Source organism: Pelecanus crispus, chromosome 7, assembly GCF_030463565.1.
Source record: "Pelecanus crispus isolate bPelCri1 chromosome 7, bPelCri1.pri, whole genome shotgun sequence".
Classification (NCBI taxonomy): Eukaryota; Metazoa; Chordata; class Aves; order Pelecaniformes; family Pelecanidae; genus Pelecanus; species Pelecanus crispus.
Genome location: NC_134649.1, coordinates 7619004 through 7631634, shown reverse-complemented (window position 1 = coordinate 7631634; position 12631 = coordinate 7619004). Strand labels below are relative to the sequence as shown.

The 12631-nt window shown below is 52.9% G+C and overlaps 1 protein-coding gene across 2 annotated transcripts in view; it reads left to right on the top strand.

The window, feature by feature from the left end:
- The first annotated feature begins 445 nt into the window (after window positions 1-445).
- The window catches only part of ST8SIA2 (ST8 alpha-N-acetyl-neuraminide alpha-2,8-sialyltransferase 2), a 30934-nt gene continuing 18748 nt past the window's right edge, over window positions 446-12631 (top strand). For both annotated transcript variants that reach the window (XM_075714327.1, XM_075714326.1), the window contains exon 1: window positions 446-543. In XM_075714327.1, the coding sequence (XP_075570442.1) occupies window positions 446-543 (98 nt within the window). The remainder of the gene's footprint in view (window positions 544-12631) is intronic.

Genomic DNA, 12631 nt, shown 5'->3' with positions numbered 1-12631 from the left:
CGGGGAGCCGCCGCCCGCCTGCGCGCAGCCCCCCCCGCCCCCCGGGCAGGGCTGCCCCTGCCACACCGCGCCGCTGCGCGCAACGGCGGGGCCGCGCCAGGGCCGCGCAGGGGAAGCGGCACCGAAAAGCAAAGCCCGCTCCCGGGGGCGCCGGCGGGGCGGGGCGGGGCGGGGCGGGGGGAGCCCCCGGGGCGAGGGGCAGCCGCTCCCGGGACGCGCCGCAAACTTTAGCGGCGGGGGGCGGCGGGGGCAGAGCCCGCCCCGTGCGCCCCCTCCCCTCCCCGCGCCGGGCGGGGCGGGCCGGGCCGGGCGCTCCGCGGGCGCCGAGGGGCGGAGCGGCCCCGCCGGGCGGCGGCGGCGCCGAGCCGGGACGCGGCGCCGCGCTCCGCACCCCGCGGAGCGGCGCGGAGCCGGCCCAGCCCAGCCCGGGCCCAGCCCGGGAGCCATGCCGCTGCCGTGCCGGGGCTGGACGCTGGCGCTGCTCACGCTGCTTGTGGGGTTCCTCATCTTCGCCGACATCTCCGAGATCGAGGAGGAGAGCGGGTAAATAGCGCCGTCCCCGCCGCGGAGGGGCGCGGAGGGGCGCGGAGGGGCGCGGAGGGTAGGGGTGCCGGGGGAGGGGGCGGCGGCGGCGGCGGCGGCGGCGGCGGGGGGGGGGGGGGCCGCCCGGACAGTTTCTTTGTCTCCGGCTCTCCCGGTTTCTCGCCGCGCCGAAGTGGGAAGGGAGCTCGCTCCGCTCCCGCGGAGCCGGCGGCAGCCCCGGGCGGGACCGCCCCGCTGCCGGGCAGGACGGGCCGCCCCGGGGCCGGGGGGCAGCCGCGCCGGCCCGGGCAGGGGTGCGGGGGCTGGCACCGCTCCCCTTAGAGACGCTGAGGTTCCGGTCCGGGCAGGGATGCTGGAGCAGGTCCCGGTCCCGCTAGACACACTGAGGTACCGGTTTGGGTTGGGATGCTGGAGCAGGTGCAGCCCTGGGTAGGGATGCTGGAGCGGGTACCAGTCTGATCAGAGATGCTGGAGCAGGTACTGGTCTGGAGAGAGGGGTCTGGGCGCGGGCAGTGCTCAGGCGTTGATGGACCGATGGAGCACGTCCCTCGGCGGGATATCGGTGCTGGCAGTTTGCTGGCCGGGGATGGTGGGGCGAGTTGCAGCCCCAGGGGGCTTGGGTGCCGGTGCTGGTCCGGATGGGCGTGGCGGAGAGGGCTCCAGCCCGCGGGGGTGATGGATAAGGGACCAGTCTGCAGGGTGCTGGAGCAAGGACCAGTCCACAGGGTGGGAGAGACTGAACGGGGACTAGCTGGGTGGGGGTGATGGAGCAGGGGGGAGAGCTCAACCTGCTCGTCTGTCCCCGTGGGCTGTGTCAGGGGCTTTGTGATCACCCCTTCCCGGTCACCTCCAGGGTGGGTGCTTAGCTGCAGGTGCCCTGCATGGCAGGGGCTAAAGCAGCCCCTAAGTCTGAGAAGAGGAGCAACACCCTGCCCACCCCATAAACCCCATCTCTGAGGGCTGCTCGGAAACTTAAGGGATGAGAGAAAGAAATGCAGAGAGGAAGGTTTGCATTAACTTGAGGAACTCACTCCAGCAGTGTGGGAAAACAAATCAAATAATTCTGGTAATGCGGGGTGCACTCGTAGTGCCCAAATGGCACAAGGTCTTTCTGTTTGGGACCAGGTGGCGTTGCCCACTGTGCTATATCAAACCAAATACCTGGCACTTGGGGCTGAAATTATAAATTAAATGCAGTGATGTTTGTCATTGTTTCATTGTATTATATTGGGTGCCACAGGCAAGAAGTGCTTAAAGGTCAGTAGCCTTGTCCAGAAACATCCAGCACCGGACTGTAGGTTACCAGACTAGATGAATTGTTGCTCTGCAATGAGCTGGCACTATCTATATAACAATAAAGGAAATGAAAAGCTTCTGAAGCATCCTCCCCATCAGACAGGCTGCTCTGATCCCCTTGCTTTCCTCCCATCTTCTTTTCCGGCTTCTGGTCTTTCTTCTCTCTCCTCGTCTATCTGCTAGATCTGTCCACTAGAACTTGCTGTGCCCTTATTGAAAAATCTATTCTGTTTTGTTACTTACTTGTCCTGTTTTTCACCCTGGTTCATTAGGGCTTCCCAGTGTTTGGGTTTTTTTTTTTTTTTCCTCCTCTCTTCTCTGTACATTGTATGGAAATTGGATGTTTGCTGGCTGTTTATCTCCAAGCCCTGGCATCTGAGTTTGTTGCTGTAGTTCCTCCAAGGAAGTACTGCCAAGCAGTGCCGCGGCGGAGACGGCAACAGGGTCAGACGAGTTCTGTAGAAACAGCAAGCATCTTGTTTCATACAGCCTTTCGGAAATAATAGCGCACAAGGTAACTAGCAAAGGAGAGGAGCACCCTGCACCCCAGGGAGCGAAGGATGGGTCCTGCAATCCAGTGCCTTCTGATATGCATTATTTCCAGACCGTTTTTTCATAGATGAGTTCCCACATCAGCTGTGCTTCTGATACAGGGATGCACAGAGCAAAGGTGGGACCCTGCTATATTAAGAAGTAATCGTGAAGTAGGGCATACTGACCCTTTGCCTTGCTTTGCCCTCTCCCACCCACTTCTTTTCTTTGCAACTCTGAAGCGGTTCAGGTTTGATGAGCTCCTTCATCCCAAACACAGCAAGGGGGCCAAACACTGTTCATCTTACGCCGTAAGCTCTTAGCGCAGGAGCCTGGCGCAAAAAGCGCTTCATCCCCATGTGCTGCCGTGGTACCAGGGATGGTCAATGCGATGCTCTGACCTGGCTGAAGTGTATTGCTGGGGAGATGGGGAAGAGCTGAGTGCCTGATCTGCAGTAGTTCAGGGGATGATAAAGGGTTTTCAACTTTGAGGGCCACATGATAGCAGCATCTTGTAGGTAAAGGGGACTGTGTGACTGCAAAAGTGCACAACAGTGTAGAGAAAGAGACCCTTCCAAAGTTGTCCAGGAGCTCTCTGTGTGTCCAGGAGGGAACAGCTCCTCTCCCTGAGAGGGTTGGGAGATCCCGGATATTTGTGCAGCTCTTCCCCAGGTCAGGAATATTTGGCTGATGGATCATGTGGCTCAGCATCCTCTTCCACACCCCCACAGACCACCTTCGCTTTGGTCAGCGCAGCCCAAACGTTAAGGAAAGCGAAGAGCTGGCCAGGTGTCCCCTGGCAGGCTCACAGCACCGAGGGGGGCTGGGAAATGCATGCAGGTGCAACTCTTTTCTTCTTTTTCCTTGGCATGGAAACACTCTGTAATTATTGTGAGGAGCGAACAGCTTGCCCACTTTTACACATTCCCTGCCCCCTGCCTGCGATTTGGATTGTCTTTGGAAGAATATGCCTCGTATTGGTAGGAGCAAGGGGGAGCATATTTCTCTCACCTACAAATACTGAGAAATCACAGAAAGAAAGGACAAAATGTTCATTAGGTACAAAGTAAGAGTATAACATTACTGGCAAAAGGACCAAAAAAAAAAAAAACCCACCATGCTGTTTGCCCAGACAATAAGTTCCCAGCATCGCAGGTGAGGGGAGGTAGGAGCCGAGGGCAGCTGGAGCTGCTCTGTCTGCCAGGGGCTTCTGAGAAAGATGTTTGCTTCTTAAGCAGTCCCGTCTTGTACCTCCAGATATTCTCGTACCACCTCCTGCAGACAGGAGATACTGAAACAAAGAGATGTCAGGGCAAGGATGAAAATTCAGCAGTTTCTTGCTCCCGATGCTGTGTTGCTCTCGTTAGCCTGTTCCTCTCACCCTGCAGCCACCCCTCTGTGCGTGGGTTTACGTCCTGCTACATACCTGTCGTTATACATACATATCACCTACACACGCATCGCCTGAATCGCGTGCTCGGCGGTGCTGCGGGATGTCAGCGGGCAGGCAGGCGCGCTTGTCCCGCTCGCCTTGGCTGGCTCCTCGCGCTCGCCGGCGTGTGCTGCTGTGGTGAAGTATTGCCATTGCGAACGGTCTTGGCACTTCGCTTCCGAACAACCACCTGGTTCCGGGCTGCTGAACTTTTCCCGCAGCCCGGTGGCGCCTGTGTTTCCCTCCATCACTCCTGCTCCAGCTCTTTGTTTGCTTGGAAGGAAACAAAAGACGCGTTCACGTCTGTCTTGGGGAACACTAATGCAATCGCAGCCGTTTCTTCATCCAGCCCGTGATAGGGGAGCGGGCCGGACCTCTTGCTGCGGAGGAAGACAAAGGACTCGGCATCGAGTATAATAATTATTGCTCACGATGAGGAGGAAAATTCTACTCCTTGGTGGCAGTTTAAAGGGACTCTTTGTTATTATGCGTCTGCTGTAGCAGTTCTGCAGGGGTCCGTCTGTGCCCTGATTGTCTGTAGAGGGAGCTGGTGACCCACTGCCACCAGGTGACTTCTCAAATTAGCGTGTGAGCCATCTTAGGGAGCACTTGACACTTAGTAATGGGTTGGACTTAATATGAGTCAACCTTTTCTCTGCTAGTCCAGACCATATGCCTTTCCATCCTGATTACAAGAGGAATTATAGTCTGCTCTTTTTATATGATGAATCGGAGTATCTAATATTGCTGGCCTGCCTGGAAGCTTGTCAGTAAATTGCCACTTTTCCCTCATGTGCCCTTTTCTAACACCTGCCTCTCAAAGGCTCAGGAATGCCACAAAGAGATTTTCTGTCCTTTATGGTGGCTGATGTGCTTGCTCTGAGTGGTCTGTAGTGTGCTGTAGTCATAACGTTTCTTGTCAAGGTTGGTCTGTGGAGTATAAATGTCCTGTTTAGGTCTTTTAGGCTGTGATTTACTGTGCCTGACACAGAGTCAGTCTAATACTTGCTTTCCACCAGAAAGTTTTGTTGAAAAAAGTGCTATATTCTACCAACATACACTTTTGTGCACTCAAACAGCGGGTGCATACAAGCCAACAATTACCCAAGTTGGTCTGGAGGAGTAATACCTCTCTGCAGGACAAAAGCCCACAGGCACCCTGTAACTATTCATGTAAATGGAGCCAATGGAGAGACCTTTGTGCTCGTTGGGTATGGCAGGGCTGTAACAAAAGCCCCGTGATGCGTTGGGCTGGAAAATAAAAGCAATGTTGGAGCACTGATTTGAGTAAGAAAATACTCAGTGTAGTCTTTGATTGCAACTCTTCTGACGATAACTTGAGCCCAAGCAGCCAGTTGCAGGTTGGCAGCAGAGCTCCCCTTCTTCCCTGCAAAGCACCCCTTCGTCTCCTGCTGCCCTGCAGGGACAGGGGTGGCTGTGACAAAGACTTATCCAAAACCCCTGCGCTCCTGCCTAGAGCAAGCTGAAGGAGATGAATCTCTGTAGTTTGTTTCCTCGAGCTCCAAGGGAATGGCAGGAGTAGTGGTACCTGCAGGGAAACAGTGTCTGGCAGGAGGGCTGGGAGCAGCAGGATGGAAAGCACTAGCAGATCCCCAAGCAATCCAGTGGAACAAAAAGAAAACCCAGCACCATGAACGTAATCAGTCCCTCTAAGGGCTTTCCAGTACAGTTGGTGAAGAGTTACTCTTTGGTCCAGTCCTGGTTGTCAGCAGCTTGCAAGACCCACCAGGAGGGAATTTCTGAGCTTGCCAGTGAGGAGGGCAGTAGCTGTGGTAGGAGGATGCGCTTCATCAGCGCGCTTCTTGGGTGCAGTTGCCAAAGCCATGGCCAGTCCCACCCCCAGAGCAATGAAGAGAACAAAGCAGCTCTGACAGGTGCTCCAGGTTTCCCTTTTGCCTAGGTGGGCTTTTTGTTTCCCATCGCTGATGCCACAAATGCGCTATTCCAGTCTGGAAAGCAGAGGAAACCTTTTTCTCCCTGCAGAGAACAGGGAGTTGCAAATGTTGGCTCATTTAGCGAAGGCTTGTTGAGCAGCTAACAGTGAGGTTAAGTGATTCAGCCGTCAGCAGTACGGTGCCCGCTCCTCCGTGCTACTGCCGTACTCGGCAGAGAGCGAAGCCCTGGGACCGTGGCCAGCAGTGACACAGCAGATCCCGCTGCCGCCGTGAGCTCTCCCAGCCTCTCCTGGACATGGATAAAGGGGTCAGGTTTTTTTCTTATATTCTCTGCAGCAACTGTGGTTATTCTGCTTGCACATCTGTTCATCGGTGCCTACTTGCGTGCCAGATGTGCTTTTGATCTTCCAGGAAAGCATTTAACAGGAGGTCCCTTATCTTTCCTTGGGCTTTCAGGCTACAGGTATTTTGTTTTTTCATTCCTGAGACCAGCACTATTTAAATACATCTACAGGCACAGTTGCTATAAAGCCCACTTGTTCCAAAGACAGACTTCCTCTAATTGCCTCCATCATTTGTTTTCCCTGGGCCTGGGTCATCCTCAGCAGCAAGAAATAAGCCCAAACTACAATATTAGGCAATAATTATTTTGCCATTTCTCTGGTTTCCATCCCCAATTGCTTCTGGAAACGTGGGAGTTCCCTGACACAGTAAATTCACTGTGGGAGCAGAGTTTCAGGTGGCCTAGGTATCCTTCAGCAAACACCATGGCAGAGCAGGCTGGTGTCAGCAGCTCTGCCCCTTGAAATGCAATAGAAAAAAGAAAAAAGAAGAAGAGCGAGCAGCTTTACAGCTCCTTTTTCTTTGTGTTCCCACTGTAAATCTAAATAAGTCCTTGTCTCGGCTGAGCAGGAGCCTTGATGGTGGTGGTGGTGGTGGCCTTGGGAGATGCATCCTCACCAACAGCAGCAGTGCTGGCTCTGATCAGGAAGAGAAAGGGCTGATCCAGGGAGATGGGCACGGTGCTGCCAAAACCTGCCAGGGTAGCGGCGATGGTGTGGGGTGAGGGCACGCTGGAACCAGGAAGGAAGATGAGCTGGGAGGGCAGCACATGGTAAAGGTGCTCGGTGTGTGGGTGGTGGGACCAAAACGGTCCTCCTGAAGCAGCGAGTGATGCCACAGCACAGATGTCGTGTCCTGCCATCAGGTAACCCTGCTCGGAGGAGTGCCTGCACCAGCCCAGGGATGATCGTCACTCCTGGGGGTGACACGACAAGGCAGAAATGCCGTCAGCTTTAGGGACGCTCCCCTTTGCCAGGCAGTCAGCAGCTTCATCGCCCTGATCCCGCTGACTCTGCGGGCCCCGCTATTGACCCTTCTGAGGCTCCCTCTTTGCACAGCGTTTGATTCACCCAGCTGGCTGCTCGTGCAGCGGGTCAGCTCTTTCCAAATTTAAGTGTTGGACTCTTTTTGTTATTGCTACTGCAAATAAAGTCTGTGTTATTGCGTACAGAAATCCACTGAGAATATCACAAACACACACAAAAAAACCCCGCAGGCTGGCCATCTGCATGCTGAGCACGCCGTCCCTCCCCGTCCAGCACTCGCTCATGGGCAGGGCTGCTTTTAAAAGCACATATTGTCACAGTCATGACACAGTTTTGAAGTGCTCTCTCAGGCCTCCCTCAGTCAAACAGCATCGCAGTGGGCTCCAGGTATCACCTGCGCATCTGCCAGCTCCGAGTCAAAGGATGGTTCTTCCACCGCCACCCATCACCTCCCAGCCCAGGCTTTACCGGCATCCTCAGGAATATAATTCAGCTCTCAGCCAGTGGCTACAACAGGGGACACGTTTCCCCTGCGAAGGTTAAGCATCGTCATGAGGCATCTCCAGTGCCTTTTCAGACACCCAGAAGCACACTCGACTGTCAACCAGCAGCTGCTCAGTTGGTAATAAAACTTCTTCTTACTGCCGCCTGGATTTCCACGGTGTAGCTTTATGAGCCAGGGGAGGAGAGAGGAGTCCAAGCTCTGAAACCACCATTGGCTTTTCAATATTTGGCATCTGGACATTGTCATCTGGGGACTAAGTCCCTGTGAAGGTCCTGGGACAGCTCTGTTGCTGGTGAGTGCCTGTGATGGTGGGCAAATAGCTCGGGCAGTGGCTGGTTGCGGGGTGCAGCTCTCATCCAGGTGCTCCCAACCCTCTTTGTGTAAGCACATGATGTTATTTTGAGGATGCTCATACAGCAGAACCACCCCAGGAGGATATCACTGACCAGGAGAGGTCCTCAGCATCCATGTCAACAGCCGAAAAAGAAACCACACGAGACCTCAAATATTCCAAGGGGCTGCGCAGAGCAGTGGGAAAAACAGGCAAGAGGCAGGTGTGGGAGGATGAGCCCGAGGACCCACAGCCATTCAGATGTGGTATCTTTTCATATTGCACCGTTCCCCTTTCCCAAGATACGTGGCATCCAAGATGCTGTGGGAGCCACTGGGATTTCTGCCTTTTGGGACGCAAATGCTCAGGGTGACAGGATCTGCTGCAAAACTGATGCTCTGCTGTTTGCACTCCCTGATAGCTCTGCTCTGTTGGCGGAAAAAATTATCTCAGGAAAAATGTATAGTGTAGACGTGTTTTTTAAGCAGTGAGGCTTTTGTCGCAGCTCCTTTCTAGGTCTTTGCTGGGCTCTTGGGGTTTTTTCTTTCTCCCTTCCAGAAGAGGAAAGCTAAATACATAAACAGACGCACACACCCCCCAATCCCAAGCCCCTCACTGCACCCTTTTTGCCTGCTTCAATGTCTTTTTCTTTGCTGGCTGTTTCTGTAACACAGCCAAAGAAACTGAACCAATGCCAGGAATAAACTTCTAATGGAAGACCTGAGATGAAGGAAGGAATAAGGTCCTGCTGGTACACAGGGTGGGGGAGGTGACGTGTGTGACATTTGAGCCCTGCAAGTGCGTGAGTATTTTGTCTTTAGAGCAGTGATAAAACAAGAGCGTCACGGGGTGATCGAGTCAGCCCGTGCTGCTGTTGTGGTGAATGCGTGCGGATGTGAGACCTGACGCTCGACACGTGCGAGAGAGACTTTCCTGGCCCAGGGAAGGAGTGTGCTGGCTTGGGGGCAGAGCCTGAAAGTCCTGGACTGTGGCTCCCTCGCGGGCAGCAGTAACCAGCAGGCTGCTGCAAGCATCCTCCTGCCTCCTACAGATCCTTCAGAGCAGGTGGCTCACGGCAGAGACAGGGATTTCGTTGTGGTGCTCTGCTTACCCCAGTGCAGAGGGATCCCCAAGCAGCGTCCTGCCACAGGCATCCCTCCCGTTCCCTCGTGTCCTTTAGGCGTTGGAGCTGTGCTGTTCCTGTTGATTCTTCACCATTTTTGTCACATAAGCATTTCACCCTAATTGGCTTATTCCCTATTAAGCAATAGGTGTCTCTGTTTTGCAAACTCGTGTGCCTCGATTCCTGTGCCCTCAGCGTACGCTTGCAATGATTACACACAGCGACTGGCAGCCAGGCAGAAATCTCAGGGCCAAACCCTGCTCTGATTTACGTGGAAGCTGATATGGAGTAACTGCCTGACAGGGATGCTGAGCACCTCCGACCTTCCCATCTTGTTGTGGTCCCCGGGAAGGAGCCCCCAGGGTGGGTGACATGATGGAGGTGGGACTGGGGCATAGGAGGAAGCGACCAAATTAGCAAGGCTGGTTTGCATGAGACTGACAGATCTGCGTTTCCCGTGGCGGGTAACAGCAAGTGCCATGAGCAGCAGCGAGGCGCTCGGCTGGTGCTTTTCCACCGAGTCTGCTTGGCTGGCTGGAAGATGCTGTGCCGCTAGCCAGGCTGCACAAGCACTGCCCCCATGGCTCGTATACCGGAGCTGCAGCGGGACCCCAGCAGGGCAAGGTGATTTTCCCAAAAGCCATGATATGGGCACACCTCCAAAATGTGGTTATATGACTCAATAGCAAGAATGAAGCTTGGAGCAGTAAAAATAGCACCTGATATTTAGGAATTTTTTGACACTCAGGCTGCCAAGCTGTGACAATATGAACAAGTGAGATTTTAAACACATCGAAGTGCGATTTCAGACGTCTCATCAAGATGTATTGCAGGATCTTTCATCCTAGCAGACAAACGCTTTAGAAATATCTTCCAAATTAATCCCTACAGAAGGAACCTCGCTCACCAGGACAGCGTGGGTACGCAGGGCTACCCAACAGCCACCGCTTCTCTTAATTACAATCTCCTCCACACCCTGGGATGAAAACCTCAAAAGCAACTGGTAAAATGTCATGGGGAATGATCTACAAGTGTCAGATGTCCTGGCTTCTCCTGGTGTGTTGTGAAATGTGATGCAGGAAGGGGAGATGAGAAATGAGCCTGTGAGAGCTGTGTTCCTGGATGAGGAAGACCGGCATTAGGGAGAGTGCACAATGCTCTGTTCAAGAACCTGATCTCCAGGGTCAAAAATGCATCTCAGATTCCATCACTTCTCGCCTGGCTTTGGCTTTTTTTTTTCTAATTTGCGGGTTGGTTTACATGTGGGGCTCACCAGCGGTGAAGCCTTTCCTCTCAGTATTTTGTCTCTTCTGTGATAACAGAGCGTTTTATGGATATGGGTGGGCTTTGACCACTTGAGTGTCTAGCGAGAAGCCCACAGGGGACTTGCTAATGAAAGTGGCCTTCTCCCATCTTTTCAGCAAGACTCTGATGTGCACATGGAGAGCCAGGATATGGTCCCTGGGTAATCCCGGTTTGCAGCCTCTGGGCTTGGTTCCTGCTCAGTTTGGCCTCCTGGGACACCTTTGCTTCTCCACCCTGTGGGACAGGCTGGACAGGTTGGCACTTGGAAGCCAATTATTACCCTTCTGTGGACAACTTGGAAATGTGGCAGTTTTCCCCCAAAGCCCTGGCGTTGCGTTCGCTGCTCTGCCGGTCTCAGCACAATCCCTGAATTTCAGGGAAGAGGAGGGAGGGCTGAAACCTGTATCCCAATCCACATTTCACAGCACTGGACGGAGCGAATCCTGCCCCTTCCTTGAGGACTCGGGGAGCGCATGGCTTAGCTTAATGACGGCACTGCTCTTGGTCAGCAGAATGAATTCACTCTCTTAATAGGGCAGTCAGTGCATCCAAGCCCATCTCCAACAACGCAGCGTGCAGGTGCCAGCTAGTCCCTGATGTCGCAACGTCTGGCTTATGCCCATGAACGCACACGGGATTATATATCACAGTGAGCGTCGGCAGGAGCAAGTCTGTCAAGTTTGAGAGGAAGGAGGTGATCTATGTGTTTGTATTTCATTTTCAGTAGCTGGGCAGCGTCTCCCTTTCCCCAAAACTCTTTGTTAGAGTGACTGGATCCATCTGGCCATGAAGCGGCATCCTGCAGCGGGGCTGCGAGCATCCTGCTCAGTGTCCCCTCCCCACCCAGCTGCCTCAGGGACGGCCCACGGGTTGGGAGGGTGGTCCCTGACCCGGCCTGGCATCACTCTTGTGTGCTTTTCAGGTAGAAAATAGTAATTCTGGTCTTGAGGACAACGTCAGAGCAACCCTTAAAAAAACAAAGTAAATATAGCTGGCAATTTTTTTTTTTAATAGATATGGACTGCCTTATGGGTAAAGCCTGCAGCCATTTCAGGAGACCAACAGCTACATGTGCTTTTTAGGCCAGTGAGACCTTTTCAGATCGATTCCTGTGCTCCTCTGAGTGACGTGTCCTACCCTCTCACCCAGCAAGAGCCGTACTCGCTCTCAGCAAGTGAAGAGCAGCACTTTTGAGAGGACAGGTCTGCTGTAAGCCCATAGTGCCTGCTCCTGTGGACTTGTGGGACTGTCATTTTTGGTGTTATGGACCAAGCCACTTCACCCCCCGCACTCCGTCCCAGCCGTAAAAGGATCATAAAATGTACCTAACACAAAAGCAGGTTGTGAAAACTTAATTAGTAGGTGTTAATCATTTGAACTCCTCAGATAAAAATTGTGGCACTCTGAACTCTCTTTCGGAGGAATTCAGATTAATAAATTCTGTTTAACAATCCCCCAAGGGGTTACAGAGTTGTTACTATCTCTCTTTCATGTGGAGGAGGGAGAAGCGGAGGACTTGGCTTGCCCAAGGTCAGGAAGAAGCAGAGGTTTTGTTCCACCAGGAATGGGTTCCACAGATGTGGCTAAATGGGTGATTGGGTACAGATGAAATTTCTGGCTAGTTCATGCTTCTCGTACCCACTTCCCATGTGTTGTCTCTGCCGTAGAGGCTGCGGGGGAAGCAGGAATTAGAGGTGGACATCGTAAAATATCCATGGAAAACACATTTTTGAATTTGTAAGCCTGAGAATATGGGTGCGTAAAGCCTGCTCTTAAAGATCCGCTCGCCCAAAGAGGCTGTGTGACCTACTTGTTCAGTCAAAGCAGCTTTGATTTCATGTATCAAAATTGCTTGAAGCAAGACCGAACCGTACCTAGCAACAATTAAGAGAATCATTTCAGAAGTGGGAAACGATGAAAAGGGAAGCAAAACCCCTAAACAGCCCATTCATAGTGGGTGAATAGACAAGTCTTTGCTTACCTGATTTGTCAGAAATTATTCATCCAAGAAAATTTGGGCCTGAACCATAAGACAATTTTTCTTTCTTATCCTCTGATATATGAATCAGTGTCACTTTACATCTGAGCACAGAATGTTTTGACCTATATAGTATCTTAGATAGTGGAAATTCATCTTGAAAATCTCAAAGCACAAATGAGAAAGGATGGCATAAGCCAGTAATATGGCATTAACACATATAGATGTGACTTATCACTGGAAAACCTCCCAACAGAAGTCAAAAGAAGAGCGTTTTGTAAATAATAGGATTAGGAAGCAGGTTGGTACTTTGTGGAGCTGGCTATACAATCAAACTGATAAC